Genomic DNA, 16,365 nt, shown 5'->3' on the forward strand with positions numbered 1-16,365 from the left:
ACAAGACAAGGAAGACGCCCCAGTATGAATGAATGATGCATGAGTGAATTACATTGATACTATATAGGAGACGAAATACATTTAAGGAAAAAGTTATTATCGATTGTGCGTTTGTATTTTTCCAAGTGTGTGATTTTTTCTTGTTTTCTCAGTCACATTTATAAAAGTGTGTACATTGCATGAGGAGGATGAATGAGAAAATACAGAATGAATGGACAAGGGAGGCGCGCCCCGGAATGTGTATGAATATATATAAAAATGAGTGTCATAAAAAGGTTAAAATAAGATATTATGGAACACATGCAATATTTGTCTCCTCTTTTGGTGTGAAATTATTTTTATATACCAATAATAATAATAATCTAAGTCTTTTCACAGATCCCGCCTAGGACCTACAAAAAGAGGGGGGAGAGTCCGCATCCACGGTTTATTTTCAAAATCGGAACCGGAGTGACGTCCCACATCCGTCGAGAAGAGGAAGAGAGAGAGAGATCTATCAAAAGAGGAATGGTGAGAAGGTTAGATAAAGAAAGAAAACTTTAGGAAAGAGAATACTTTCAATACAGTTTAATAACTGAATTAAATACGAAAAAAAAATTGATAAAGAGGGAGAATATTAAAACAAAACAAAAACAGGAAGGAAAAAGCAAAGAAGAAAATTATTGATAAATTGATAGTATTATAAGAGAGAATTGTGGGCACTTTTGAAAACTTAATTCAATTTAATTGATGATCTGCGTAAAAATGTGAAAAGAAATGAAAAAAAAATTTTAATGTATATATCAAAATCAATGTATAAATGTGTGATGTATAAACAAATGTATAAATATACACCGTAAAATTGTCAGAACGGGACGATGAAAAGGGACGACGTGCGAGACGTGGCCAGGCAAGGCAAGAGGAATGATTCGGCATCCCAGCTGGATTGGTCAGGATGAATGGACGACGAGTCATGGAAGGTCGATGGTCAATGGTGTTGGCAGCAATTCGAGAGTCGTGGAAAACGTGGAGTTTATCGAGAATATGATCCTTAGGGAACGGAAGTAAAAGCAGTTCAATTCGTGATGGAACTGGATTCCGTAATTGAGGTAGTGCCTTGGCGCACTACATTTGACGTGAATGATGATGATGATAAAGAGAAAAACTCCGATCCAGATGAAGGTGAACAGGAGGCAAATTATATTTAAAGATGAACCAATTGAGACTATATTGAAATGAATGAAAAGCCAAGGTTGCTGAAATTTCAAGCACTACAACCAGAGAAGAAAAGGAGAAAAAAAAGCTGGCAAACGTTGAATTTCATTTCAACGATGGAAGATGTCATGGACTAAAGTACCGTTCTAAAAGGTTGTTCAGGAATGGGACCCAGAAACACATAACAGTGGAGAAAGACGGATGAGACGGTGCAACGCGGAAGGAGGCAAGTGGCAACTCACACCTAGTATCAGAGACCAACCAATTGACAAATCACAACGGAAGATAAGCAGCCAGTCGACGGATATACGGAGCGGAAGATGAGCAGCCGGCGAACGAATAAATTTTATGAAAAAAAAATTATAAGAGTCTGCAAATGTTTGAGAAAAAAAAAATATAAAAAAAAACATTATATTTACAGATAGGAAAAATTTAAAAATGCACATGGAAAAAAAATGCTATTGGAAAGGGTAGATTTGTTTTTTTTAATAACAATATGTTTCAATATATTTATATTTACACAAATCAAGAATGTATTATGACGAAATTATACACATTTATATAATTGGAAGAAAAGATAGCGAAACATTTATTACTATTACAGAAAAACAAGCCGTACAATCCATTTTAGTAGAAACTCTTCTAGTTTCCTCTGAAAACTCATTGAGTAGGGGGATATGCGACGACCTAAAAACCAAAATTATCAATACGCCGTGCCTGAATGATAGATACATAGTTTATTTTTATGCAGGGGCAAAATGATTAGGTCGGAGCGATCCCGAATAAATAAATTAATCTGTCGATTTTACGATCGTATGAGTCTTAAGTTTTCAGATAGGGACACATTTGCGATAAGGTCAGCACGATCCCGAACAAATAAAGTAATCTGTTGCTTTTACGATCGTATGACTCACAGTTTATTTTTATGTAAAGATAGGGCCTAGGTTAAGGAAAGCTTATCTCGAATCCCTTTTGGCTTGATTATACCTCAAAGAGGAGGTAATAGATGTAAGGAACGAGAAGATATGTGGAGGAAAAGAAAAACGAAAAAAATAAAGGAGTCTGGATTGAGCAACGAATAGGAACGGTCGTTATTTTAGTTTAAAAGAAACCTCCCCGACTCGGCCGCGTGCAAATGTTAACTGGTGAAATTCTATTAGTCTCATCAGTTGCTTCACGAAAGTTTGCCGATTCGCCAGCTTGACTGTTGTTATTGGCGCCATCCCCATTGTGTGTGATGTTTAGGTGATCATGGTCTCCTACTTCGGAATTCATGTCAGCTATAGAATCAGATACAGTCTCGGGATTATGGTCATCATCACTGCTCTCGTACTCCGAGACGGGTGGTGCTCGCACATACTTCCCTCGTTTGCCATTTTGATAGATTTTGCTGTCCTTGATAACAATCTGCGATATTCGGAAAATGTTGAACAATATTCGTTATTTATCGATTTTTTGTGGTCCACTAAAGGAAAGAAAAAAGTTTGGCCATTGCTTTGACCTTTGACAAAGGAATACGTTTCGTTCTTTTAATGACGTAACAAAAAGCATCATTGCAGATAAGCTGTTTCTGTGGTCTTACTATGCCACAGTAACTAAACGATATTTCCTATAATTGTTTTGGACTTACTGCGCCAATAAATTTTTTGGTGAACGTAGAACAAGGTTACACACTGTGGTCTTACTATACCACCTAGAGAATAATGAGTTCATACGCACGATTTATATTTTTTGAAGTTCTACTGGACACTGTGGTCTTACTGGGCCACTTAGACTATAAAATCCGGAATTTTCCAACGTGGTGGACTTACTGTGCCACTTTGATCTTTGCAAACTTTCATTCCCAAAGATGTCTGAACACTGTGGTCTTACTGTGCCACCTAGAACACTGTGGACTTACTGTGTCACAAATTCTCAGGAATTTTTCGATTACTATCTGAGCTAGATGCTTGGGCATCAACGTATTTCTTTGTCAACTTTGTCACTTTTTCGCTTATATGCCGCATAGTGGGCATGTTGATAGCGCCACAGAAAACGGGAATGCGAAGAAATTAAAATGGCGTACCATCAAAAATGCTGGTTGATTCCTATTATTCGAAATTTAGCAAAATAAATATTTTGATTAAAACAAAAAACTAGGTTCTTCTATATATTCAATATATCTTTGGCACCGCATGGAAACAACAACAATGACAACACTTGCAAGTATCAAATATCATGCTACATGTTATTTAGTATTGCCTTAAAGGAATCGCACCTCTAGGCATCGTTCGTACAACGTAAACCAAGCGCCAAACAAGCGTTCGCCATAGCATGCATACAGAGCCATACATTGGTGGCTTGAAACTACTAGGAATATAAAACACTTCTCATCATTTTGCGCTATTCTCAAAAGAAACGCTTCTGTTAATATAACTGGCCTCGAAAAAATATATAGGAGGTTGTGTCCAAGATACGACCGCATTGTTGACGTAGAACTACGCTGTTATTTTATATAAGTCGCATGTTTATACCTTCGGATATTATTCTATAATGCTGTGAAATTTTAGAAACAACTGCTTAGTAGAATAATCTCTGAAATGATTTTTTCATTGTAGAATCAGTTGACGATAATTGATTGATGATTCATTCTTGCCCTCGCAAAACAATCGTATGTCGCAATTTATTTCATGTCAATGCATTGAAAATTTACCTCGAAGGCTATTCCGGAGGCCTTTTTCGAATTTGACATAGACTCGGCTACAGTCGATTATATACATGTTGCACCAGCACCTTTATTCCATATCTCATAACTACATCAATATATCTTTGGCACCGCATGTAAACAACAACAATGACAACACTTGCAAGTATCAAATATCATGCTACAAGTTATTTAGTATTGCCTCAAAGGAATCGCACCTCTAGATATCGTTCGTACAAACTAAGCGTAAACCAAGCGCCAAACAAGCGTTCACCATAGCATGTATACAGAGCCATACATTGGTGGCTTGAAACTACTAGCAATATAAACATTTCTCATCATTTTGCGCTATTCTCAAAAGAAACGCTTCTGTTAATATTACTGGCCTCGAAAAGAGTTGCATTATTTTCTCATTCTCGAGAGAAGCGCAGCTGTCACCCTTAGTGGAGGAAGTTTTGCTACTGGCAAGCAAAACCTAATCACATACAAAATTCCAGAACATTTACTTTCTTGATGACTAAACAAGAGAAATAAACTCTTTTTGTTAATAACAACCTCGAAAACAGTAGCAATGCTTCATTATGATCAATATTAGCGCAAATGCAATCCTAGTTGAAGGCAGTTTTGCGACTAGCACGCGAACCCAAATAACTTATAACATTTCAGTAAGACTTTCAAGATGCTTGGTATTCCCAAATAATTTTTTGGTGCACAACCTTAACGTCTGCTCGCCATAACGTCAGTTTAATGCATTGATGCATTCTCAAAGGCACAAACGAAGCCCTTATGAAGACGGAAAATAAACAATGTTAACTGTTTGGAAAAATACTGAATTATGCCACACAGCTTGTACTCTGCTGTAACACCCATCGATGCGAATTCGCTAATGAGTTTGTCAAGAGCGACCGCCTTCACCACCAGCGGGGGGAGCTTGATTTTGGTTGCTGCCTGAGCGTTTACATTTTCGACCGACGCGCCGAAATCGCCTACTTCGCTGTTGTTCGGTGCGGTGTCACATTCGCGAAGGCTCGGTTCAGTGCGAGCGATTTTCACTGCACCAACACCGCGTGCATCATTAGATGACGCTTACCTCGAAATTTCATTGCCCCTGGCAATGCGTTCGTTTTTTGCAGGGCCCCAGCCTGCCTTCCTCTTCTTCTTGCTCATCGCACACTACACGAAGCGTCCAATTTATGACGCGGAAAGAAGAACACACGATACGAATAACGCGAAAAACGAACAGAAAAATCAAACGACGATTCCCAAGTTGGATTACCACTGGTGGGGTTCAATCTTAGATCGAAGCGCAGCGAAAGCAAAGTGAACTGGATTGCTCAACGCGATCTGGCGTAGTGGTAACATCCATACCTCTCACGCAGAGATCACGAGTTCAATCATCACTCCCGACATTCTTTTAAAAATGGAAGTAAAAGTGACGAACCAGCCGAAATGTGTTGAAAGTCACTAGAATAAGGAAAAAAAATAAAAAAATGGATTGCTCAACAGTCCGATGCCGAATGAAAGTTTGCCTCAGAATGAAAGTTTGCCACAGTTTATACTCTAGGCAAGTATTCCCCTTCATTTTTCTACTTATCCTTTGTTCATGGGGACTTTTTTTTTATCCAAAATATATATTTTATGAGGCCCATATGTCGTCAGCCTAACGGGGCCGGGAGTTCAATATTTTGACAATGTTTGCTTAGACTATGTTAGTAATATGTAACCGATTACTCGCGGTTGACTCGAGGTTATTATTACAAGTGTTCTCATAATTGGTATGTCGCAGTCTTCGATGCTCTGTACGTGTTCCCGACACGGGATACTTCCTATTGGGATGCAGCTGACCATTAATCAGCAACGTTAAAGAGGGAGAGTGATGGTGGCACGCTCTGTGCTCGACGAAACGGGTTGTCACTGACGTAGTCGACTACAGATTGTCGATTGAAAGCAGTGTAACATATGCTTTGACCATTAAGCTGCAGTAACACTATTTGTGCAGTAAGCGCATACCACACACGTATTTGAAGCAAAAATGTCAAAAGAGGGTCAACTTTCTCCGCCCCAATTGCGGCACGTGGTGGGGAGCTCATTCGGGAGATCTCATAACGCTTTATAAAACAACTATTCTATCTATTCTGGAGTATGGCTCTTTCTGTGTTCTCTCAGCAGCTAAAAGTCACCTTCTAAAATTGGAACGAATTCAATATAATTATCTGCGTATAACTCTCGGCTGCACTCAACGTATAACATGAGTCTCGAGGTTCTGGCAGGAGTAACACCTCTACAGAACCGATTCTGTGAACTTTCTCTCCGAATACTGGTAAAATGCGGAGTAAAGAACACACTTGTGATTGAAAACTTCGAAAAAATTCTTCATCTAAATATACAATCTCGGTTTATGAGAATTTATTATCACTATATTTCGTCAGATATTTGTCTTCCATCGTTAACTCCAGACCGTGCTCACTTCATCATCAGCAGTTGTTGCGGTAACCAAACACCGAAATTTTAATAGCTGTTACTTACAGCTTCAAAGCTGCAATTTTTATTCCAATTAGGTTTTACAAAGGTTATTTAAATATGTAATTACTTACATTCCAGTGGGAAAATAATGGATAATAAATATAAGTGTCTAATTCAATAATTATTGTTCATAGGTGCTATTGATGAAATGCTACATTAAATTTTTACTAAATTAATACAAATTATTTAACGCATTACCTTTATAGAAAAATATGCAAAGTTTAATTATATTAAATATTGTTAATCATATGCTTCTAACGTGGTTCCAAATACAATTAATAATGAATAATAGAATTTATTTGACACTCAGACTTCCGATTTGGTTACGTCGAGGGATCACCCGATCACACCATTACTCGATGACGACGTGGTGACGGTTGTCGCAACATTCCCCGACCCGTGTGGTCCGGAAGTTCCGAAGACGTCCAAGGCTGCTATCTTCACAGCTGGTCGCAAGATGCTTCCCTTCGCCGTTAGAACTCTAGCTTTCCTGACTTGTCCATCACGAGCTACGAACACCTCTGTGATCCTTCCTTTCAACCATTGGTTCCGCGTCGTTTCATCTACCACGATTACAACATCCCCTACCTTAGTGTTCCCTTGGCCGAGTGGTTGCGTCATAACTAACATGCCGGGTGTTCGGGTTCGATTCCCGTTCTGGTCGGGGGATTTTTTCATCAAATAAATTTCCTCCGACTTGCACTGTGATCACGCGTATTCTAGAGCTTGCCACTCAGAATGCATTCAAGACGTGTTATTTGGCATAGAAATCTCAACTAAGTACTAATAAAAATGACGCAAGTAATACTACGTTGAGACGGCGAAGTTCCTCTAGGAACGTTAGTGCCATTGAAGAAGAAGAAGAAGAAGACCTGGAGTGGCTTCACTGGCTCAAACCACTTAGATCTTCTGGCTATGACCGGAAGGTACTCTTTTGTCCAACGGCGCCAGAATTCGTCGATCATCCACTGTGCTAACTTCCAGCTATCTCTTAATGCACAACGATAATCTGATGGTTGTACTGCTGGTTGGTTCACCCCCTGTGTCCTATACAAAAAAAAATGACTGCTGGTGAGCGCCTCCTGATCCGCCGAATCAAGAGCGATGTAGGTTAGAGGACGTGAGTTGATAACCGATTCAGCTTCAAGAACGATGGTTTCAAAGACTTCTTCATTCGGATGTCGCTGTCCATTTCCGATAGCAATCATGGCCGTTTTTACGGATCGCATCATCCGTTCCCACAGTCTACCCATGTGTGGAGCTGCGGGTGGATTGAAAATCCATTTTGTGCGTGCGTTTGTGAATGTAGAAGCGCAGGTTTCGTTTGCCTTTTTTATCTCCATCCTCAATTGCCGATTTGCCCCGATAAAACAGGTGCCGTTATCGCTGTACACTTCGAGAGGTGCTCCGCGACGTGCCACGAACCGCCGAAAAGCCATTATACACGACTGCGTCGATAGACTATGAACGACTTCCATATGGACCGCTCGAATGTTCAGGCAGGTGAATATAGCCACCCAACGTTTGACTTGGCTTCTTCCGATTTTGACTAACATCGGCCCGAAGTAGTCAATACCAACGTAGGAGAACGGTTTTACGAAGGGTATTAATCGTGCTCTTGGTAACGGTGCCATCCGGGGAGTCCGAGGAGCTGCTTTGGTGTTTTTGCATCACTGACATTCGGATGCTACTTTTCTTACCAGTCGTCGCAAAGCAGGAACGTAGAACCTTTGTTTCATATCGTTGAAAACCGTCTCGTTGTTGGCATGAAGTAAACGTCGGTGATAGCTGTCAGTAAGAAGGAAGGTTATCGGATGCTGTTTCGGTAAAATTATGGGGTACTTAGCTTCGTATGGGGCGAATGGGGCAGCCCCAATACGACTGCCCATTCGAATAACCCCTGATTGATCGATGAATGGAGATAGTTTATATAGTGGACTTGTTCTATCCACCAACGGCCTAACCTGATCGTTTTCATCCATCCGTACATTCAGCACTTGATATTATCGATGAAATATTCCTTGCTGCGTTTGCCGCCATAATACATTTTCGGCTTCAACAAGTTCTTCCGAAGAAAGCCATCCTCGGATTTCATCTGATCCACCTTTTTTCATGAACAGTGTCCTTGCTCTGCACACGAATGCAACTGTTCGATGTAGCCGGCTCCAACTAGAGAAACGGGTTACTTCTATAAGCGTGTCGTGTACTAATTCCTAATGAAGGAATAACTGCTTAACTAACTCTTCCAAGGTCTCCTGACGTTCTGGTTGTAACGGCCATCGTGATTCTGAATGGCGAAGAAAAGTTGGACCTTTTAACCATAGACTTTCGGTTCGAGATGAACTGCCGAATCTCAAATCCTCCGTTAGCGTGAATATATTTCACCTGCTTCATCAACTCTACCGCCTCTACCGCCGTATCCACACTGTCGAGATAGTCATCGACATAGTGGTTGTCGATGACTGCTTTGGCTGCTCGTGGAAACTCCTCCGAGAACTCCTCCGCATTTTTGTTCTTCACGAACTGTGCTATACATGGAGAACAGGATGCACCGAAAATGGCCACGTTCATTACAAACACTTGCGGCGAATCTTCCGGGTGATCTCTCCATAAAAAACGCAGGAACTGTCTATCTTCTGCACGAATCATAATTTGGTGAAACATTTCACGCAAATCTCCATCGATCGCTACATTTCTCTCTCGAAACTTGATTAGAAAGCGATGAGCGAAGCCATCATATCTGGACCTTTCAGCACAAGGTCATTAAAACTCAGACCTTCCACAGCTGCTGCCGCATCCCAAATTAAGCGCACCTTGTTCGGTTTTTTGGGATTTTGTACCACTCCAAGTGGCAAGTACCAGGTTTTCCGATCGTCTGTTAACTCCAATTCCAATTTCGATGCACGATGAGCGTAGCCTTTCTCGACGTAGTTTTCTATTATTTCTCGTACCTTGGCATACAAGTGGGGATTGCGCAATAATCGCTTTTCCAAGCACTTCAGACGACGAAGCGCAAGCGGATACGTGTTGGGTAGTTTGTACTCATCCTGATTCCAGAGTAGACCGACTTCATAGCCAGTTGGAACGCGAACAGTTGTTTGTTCGAGAATTTCTGTTGCTCGCTTGTTTTTTTTCTGATTCAGGTTTCGTAGTGACACAGGACTCTTCTATGTTGAAGAACTGCCTCATGAGATCGTGCAACGTTGCATTGTCAGGGACTCGTGTTTCTTGTACTGAGTGTAGATGAAGGTGTACTGAATCTTCCGATCCCGAATGTCGACCGTAGATGCCCCAACCAAGTCGGGTTTTAGAGGCTATGAGACCTTCCTTACTTCCTTCCCTTAGCTTCAGTGTACTAATTAATGTCGCGTTATCGACCCCAATAATAATTTTTGGTCTAACATCGAAGTAGCTTGTTATAGGCAAACCTTTGAGGTATGGGTGTGTGTTACATATTTCGTCAATATTCAACGTCTGGCTTGGAAGCTTGAGGTGCTTCACCGTTCGTACGTTAGTCAAAGGGTACTGCTGTTTCATATTAGTTCCGGAAATATTCAACTGGATGCGTTGTGACTTCTCTTCGACTCTCATCACATCACCTGTCCAGCAGAGATGAAGTGGTTCTTCTGGTCCTACCACTCCAAGTTGTTCAGCCACCTCAGGAATTTGTTCATCGCAGTTTGTTCCAGCGCGCCAGATATGTTGCATTAGAATTTATCCATGTATAATAAAATGCGCTATCAAACCTAATGGGTCAAAGATACTCATTATAATCTTCAAAACCTGTCTTTTGGTGAGAATCGATGATTCTGCCGATGATACTTTCACTTCTGAAGGAGAAATGAAGGTGAATATGTCCTGCGCGGGAACCCAATACATTCCCAAGACTCGTTCAGATTGCGAATCCAAATTCATGCTTTTGTTCTCGATTTCTTGCTGCACTCCGAGACTTAGCAAGACCTCTTGGGAATTCGAGATGAACTGCCGAATCTCAAATCCTCCGTTAGCGTGAATATATTTCACCTGCTTCATCAACTCTACGCCTCTACCGCCGTATCCACACTGTCGAGATAGTCATCTACATAGTGGTTGTCGATGACTGCCTTGGCTGCTCGTGGAAACTCCTCCGAGAACTCCTCCGCATTTTTGTTCTTCACGAACTGTGCTATACATGGAGAACAGGATGCACCGAAAATGGCCACGTTCATTACAAACACTTGCGGCGAATCTTCCGGGTGATCTCTCCATAAAAACGGAGGAACTGTCTATCTTCTGCACGAATCATAATTTGGTGAAACATTTCACGCAAATCTCCACCGATCGCTACATTTCTCTCTCGAAACTTGATTAGAACGGCGATGAGCGAAGCCATCATATCTGGACCTTTCAGCACAAGGTCATTAAAACTCAGACCTTCCACAGCTGCTGCCGCATCCCAAATTAAGCGCACCTTGTTCGGTTTTTTGGGATTTTGTACCACTCCAAGTGGCAAGTACCAGGTTTTCCGATCGTCTGTTAACTCCAATTCCAATTTCGATGCACGATGAGCGTAGCCTTTCTCGACGTAGTTTTCTATTATTTCTCGTACCTTGGCATACAAGTGGGGATTGCGCAATAATCGCTTTTCCAAGCACTTCAGACGACGAAGCGCAAGCGGATACGTGTTGGGTAGTTTGTACTCATCCTGATTCCAGAGTAGACCGACTTCATAGCCAGTTGGAACGCGAACAGTTGTTTGTTCGAGAATTTCTGTTGCTCGCTTGTTTTTTTCTGATTCAGGTTTCGTAGTGACACAGGACTCTTCTATGTTGAAGAACTGCCTCATGAGATCGTGCAACGTTGCATTGTCAGGGACTCGTGTTTCTTGTACTGAGTGTAGATGAAGGTGTACTGAATCTTCCGATCCCGAATGTCGACCGTAGATGCCCCAACCAAGTCGGGTTTTAGAGGCTATGAGACCTTCCTTACTTCCTTCCCTTAGCTTCAGTGTACTAATTAATGTCGCGTTATCGACCCCAATAATAATTTTTGGTCTAACATCGAAGTAGCTTGTTATAGGCAAACCTTTGAGGTATTGGTGTGTGTTACATATTTCGTCAATATTCAACGTCTGGCTTGGAAGCTTGAGGTGCTTCACCGTTCGTACGTTAGTCAAAGGGTACTGCTGTTTCATATCAGTTCCGGAAATATTCAACTGGATGCGTTGTGACTTCTCTTCGACTCTCATCACATCACCTGTCCAGCAGAGATGAAGTGGTTCTTCTGGTTCTACCACTCCAAGTTGTTCAGCCACCTCAGCTTCAATTATAGTCGATGTCGATCCGTCATCAAGAAAAGCGAACAGTCTCGCCTCTATACCATTTGCGTAGAGTGTAATCGGTATATAACGCAGCAGAGAACATACTTTCATGAAATGGTGATTTTGGTGCGCGATGTTACTTATATTGTCTGATGATTTTGAAGAACCAGATTTACTATTCCCTGGAGTTGTAGAGTGTAACAGTGAGTTGTGACGTAGACGGCAGCTCTCGACTCACATTCTCTTTTAGAGCGACACGGTCATGATTTGTGTGGCACCAAGCAGATGCGACATAACCCTTTCTCGCGAACTGCTTTCCATCGATCTTCAACATTCAATCGTTTAAACGCATAGCAATCCATAATGAGGTGTCCAGCTTGATTACAATAAGTGCAGGTTTTCACTGGTGTAAATTCTGTCGAAGTTTCTTTTACTTTGCCAGTCTGGTTCGCACTTGTTTCCGTATGGTGAACGAATAACTTTTCCCTCGGATGCTTATCACGTTTATTCTTATCCAGCTTGGTAGATGTTGCATTCATTGGATCAACATACATCGTCACATCGCTTGCCATCGCTACCAAGTCTGTCATAAACTCAGCGAAAATGACCAGGTTCACTTCTAACCTTGTTCGCTTGTAGTTCGCCCATTCAAGCTTAAAATTAGGCGGCAATCTTTCCACCAACTCGTAGAGCAGCATGGGATTCGACAAATGATGTTGTTGTTCCGCAACAATCATATGCTCGACCAAATTTTGTACAGCCATACCATATCTGATCAACGTTTTCAAATCATCCGCCCTTGGCGCTGGTACATTGCGTAGTTGCTTCAGCAAAGCATTAATTATAACTTCCTGTCGTCCATACAATCGCTGTAAAGTGGTCATTACATGGGGAACTGATTGCGGAATTAAAAGTCGGCTCCGCACAGCCTCCAAGGCGTGCCCTCGTAAACACCGCTGCAGACGAGTCAAGTTTTCGGCATCACTGTATCCGCATACTTGAGTGGAATTTCGAAATGCACTGTGAAAAATGGGCCAGTCCTGGGGATCTCCTGAGAAAACTGGTAATTCTCTTGGTATAACTTGACGAGCCGCTACTTGTACTGCATTTGGCCCTACATTGCCAATAGGGTTGCTTTGCCCCGACCCATATGGAACTGACACACGTGGTACGCTTGTGTTTATTCCTCCGTAAGTTTGTCCGAATTCTAATGGAGGACGACCTGACATATGTGATTGAGTAAGTGACGTGTGAGGAATTGTTTCGAAAATTGTCGACGGAATTGTTTCAGTGGATGAGCTGACTGTTGGAATACTGCGCGGTATTTGTAACGATGGCTCTAGTATCAGCGAACGAAATGCGTGAGGTGGGCGGTACGATGTGAACCTAGATGGTTGGTTCGGATTTGACGTTGCTGTTGTAGGGTTAATCTGTTTCGTCTGGCTATACTCTGGTCGTGGTTCTAACGACATCATGTTATGAACTGACGAATAATGATAACCAGACGGCTGTTGAATTGGCATTGGCTGTGGAATCAATGAAACACTGGACGGAGGAACGTGATATGTCGTATTTATTGTGGGCACTGTTGTCACGGGCCTAATACATGTTTCACGATTAGTGTGTTTCATAATCGGAAAGTGTACTGACGTTGATGTTTCGCCACTGTTGAACGGGACTGGCGGCTGTTGATAAAATGGCATAGCTGCCGTAACAGGTTCGAGGTTCGTAACTGGCTACTGCCCTTGTGTCGAAGAAAAGGTCACTGCACTATTTGAAATCGGCTTTGGAGGTTGTATTTGTAACGAAGTGGTCACATTGCTCATTGAAACGGCAACAATTACGCTGGATACTGGTGCTGGCTGGTCGGTCGAAACGATCGAAATGGTGTTGGGAACCGACATCGATGTTGACTTGTGTATAATGTTCATCCCTCTCTGTGCACTGCTTACACACAAAACTCCGATCGAGGTTAGCTGTAGAATCGTTGACTCCTGCACAGCTGTAGTGCACGAACCGATCACAACGGTCACACTGCACTAGGTTGTCGTACGAATTGGGACGATCGCACAAAGCGCAATTCTCTGTGCCTTCGGGTGGATTCTGGTGGACGTCCGTTGTAGAATCCTTTGCTACTTCCATCGTATTCCGAGAAAACTGTTCCGTAGCGAAATCGATGGAATCTTTGAAGTTAATGTTGCGGTAACCAAACACCGATATTTTAATAGCTGTTACTTACAGCTTCAAAGCTGCAATTTTTATTCCAATTAGGTTTTACAAAGGTTATTTAAATATGTAATTACTTACATTCCAGTGGGAAAATAATGGATGAATTATCCACTTATCTAATTCAATAATTATTGTTCATATGTGCTATTGATGAAATGCTACATTAAATTTTTATAGAACTATTAATACAAATTATTTAACGCATTACCTTTATAGAAAAATATGCAAAGTTTAATTATATTAAATATTGTTAATCATATGCTTCTAACGTGGTTCCAAACACAATTCAGAATGAATAATAGAATTTATTTGACACTCAGAGTTCCGATTTGGTTACGTTGAGGGATCACCCGATCACACCATTACTCGGTGACGACGTGGTGACGGTTGTCGCAACAGCAGTTCCTCAATAGAATACGATCTGTCAATGAAACAAGCAATACTTGGGATTTAAGATCAGCTTCGACTAACTTTCATTCCCCGTGTTCTTAACCGAAAGTACCAAAAAGTCAATTGCATGGAAAGATACTTCGCTCGCCTCAATGGATCCACTGGCTTAGGTGTTTTCAATGAAAATTCGAGCGCCTTCCGCAAACTCCAGGAACCTTGTTCCGTTTATGTTGCTGAGCTGGCAGCAATCGACTTCGCATTGGGGATGATCTCCAACAAGCCTGCAGACCATTACTTCATTTTCCCGGATAGTCTCAGTTCGCTTGAGGCTCTCCAGTCGATGAAAACTAGTAGGCCCCATCTTATTTCCTCACAAAAGTGATGCAGCAGATGAGTGCTCTGATCGATAGATCTTATAAGATAAGCTTTGTATGGGTCCCCACTCAAAGCGGACACTCTCGCAAAGGTGGGTGCCCAGGAAGACGAATTGTTTGATAGACAGATTGAGAATTTTTCCAATTACTGCGTCAGAGTTCCCTCTTGAGTTGGCAATCCGATTGGGACATTGGAAGTCTTGGGCGGTGGTTATATTCAATTATTCCAAATGTTTCTTCGAGAGCGTGGTTCAAAGGTTTTGACGTAAGTCGTGACTTCATTCGTGTAATGAGTAGACTTATGTCCAACCACTACTCGCTAGATGTGCATCTCCACAGAATAAATCTTGTTCAAAGCAATGTCTGTCGGTGTGGAAACGGTAACGATGACATCGATCATGCAGTTTGGCAATTTACGGACAACTACGCAGCCAGAGAGTACCTTTTTAATGCCCTTAGGGCCCAAGGAAGACAACCCTATGTTCCTGTTAGAGACGTGTTGGGAACTCGCGACATCTGCTATATGCAGTTGATCTATATGTTTGTGAAACGGTCTAGTATAATAATTTAATGCTTTTGTGTTTTTCTGACGTAGAACTACGTCTTTCATTAAGGGTGCCAAATTAGAAAACAGGTCACGTTTTTATGAAATAAAGTTAACGTTAATAACTAGTTTTGCCGCGAACGGATTTTGGCGATTTACATACTAAACGAATCGGAAATTCCGTAAGATTTGTTTAATATGCTATACATTAGAATCCCCTGGTTTGTAAATGGTTAAAATTCATGAAAACTTTGAGCGTTTCCATTTTCCCGTACATTTGTTCTGTCCATTTGTGTGCTTTCCCGAACAGAGCTGTCAATAACGAGCAATTTAAAGTCGTGAACAAAGGAAAAGTAGAAGAATGAAGGGGAATACTTGCCTAGAGTATAAACAGTGGATCTCGCTGAGGCAAACTCTCATTCGGCATCGGACTGTTGAGCAATCCAGTTCACTTTGCTTTCGCTGCGCTTCGATCTAAGATTGGACCCCACCAGTGGTAATCCAACTTGGATATCGTCGTTTGGTTTTTCTGTTCGTTTTTTGCGTTATTCGTATCGTGTGTTTTTCTTTCCGTCATAAATTTGACGCTTCGCGTAGTGTGTGATGAGCAAGAAGAAGAGGAAGGCAGGCTCGGGCCCTGCAAAAAACGAACGCATTGCAAGGGGCAATGAAACTCCGAGACAAGCGTCACCTAATGATGCACGCGCTGTTGGTGCAGTGAAAAGCGCTCGCACTGAACCGAGCCTTCGTGAGTGTGACACCGCATCGAACAACAGCGAAGTAGGCGATTTCGGTGCGTGGGTCGAAAATGTAAACGCCGTTACCCAGGGAACAACCAAAATCAAGCTCCCCCCGCTGGTGGTGAAGGCGGTTGCTCTTGACAAACTCATCGGCGTATTCGCATCGATGGGTGTTGCAACAGATCACAAGCTGTGTGGCATGATTCAGTCTTTTGACGTAGAACTACGTCTTTCATTAAGGGTGCCAAATCAGAAAACAGGTCACGTTTTTATGAAATAAAGTTAACGTTAATAACTATTTTTGCCGCGAACGGATTTTGGCGATTTACATACTAAACGAATCGGAAATTCCCTAAGATTTGTTTAATATGCTATACATTAGAATCCCC

The 16,365-nt window shown here is 41.7% G+C and overlaps 1 protein-coding gene across 1 annotated transcript; it reads right to left on the bottom strand.

Annotated features, from left to right (window-relative positions):
• Positions 1-10,437: 10,437 nt before the first annotated feature.
• LOC129766367 (uncharacterized) lies at positions 10,438-12,583 on the bottom strand. Its single transcript, XM_055766891.1, has 3 exons — positions 12,085-12,583; positions 10,616-11,881; positions 10,438-10,565 (listed from the first exon to the last, which is right to left on the bottom strand). Exons 1-3 carry the CDS (start codon positions 12,581-12,583, stop codon positions 10,438-10,440), a joined length of 1,893 nt encoding a protein of 630 aa, XP_055622866.1.
• Between the last annotated feature and the right edge of the window lie 3,782 nt (positions 12,584-16,365).

This window comes from Toxorhynchites rutilus, chromosome 2 (assembly GCF_029784135.1).
Source record: "Toxorhynchites rutilus septentrionalis strain SRP chromosome 2, ASM2978413v1, whole genome shotgun sequence".
NCBI classification, from domain to species: domain Eukaryota; kingdom Metazoa; phylum Arthropoda; class Insecta; order Diptera; family Culicidae; genus Toxorhynchites; species Toxorhynchites rutilus.

Excerpts from the sequence above, each read along its gene's own strand:
- LOC129766367 (XM_055766891.1), bottom strand. The coding sequence starts at position 12,583 with ATGACCACTTTACAGCGATTGTATGGACGACAGGAAGTTATAATTAAT. Across the intron at positions 11,882-12,084 it reads AGTGAAAACCTGCACTTATT|GGAATAGTAAATCTGGTTCT; the intron begins GTAATCAAGCTG and ends CTACAACTCCAG. Across the intron at positions 10,566-10,615 it reads CCGGAAGATTCGCCGCAAGT|CACAGTTCGTGAAGAACAAA; the intron begins GTTTGTAATGAA and ends CTCCATGTATAG.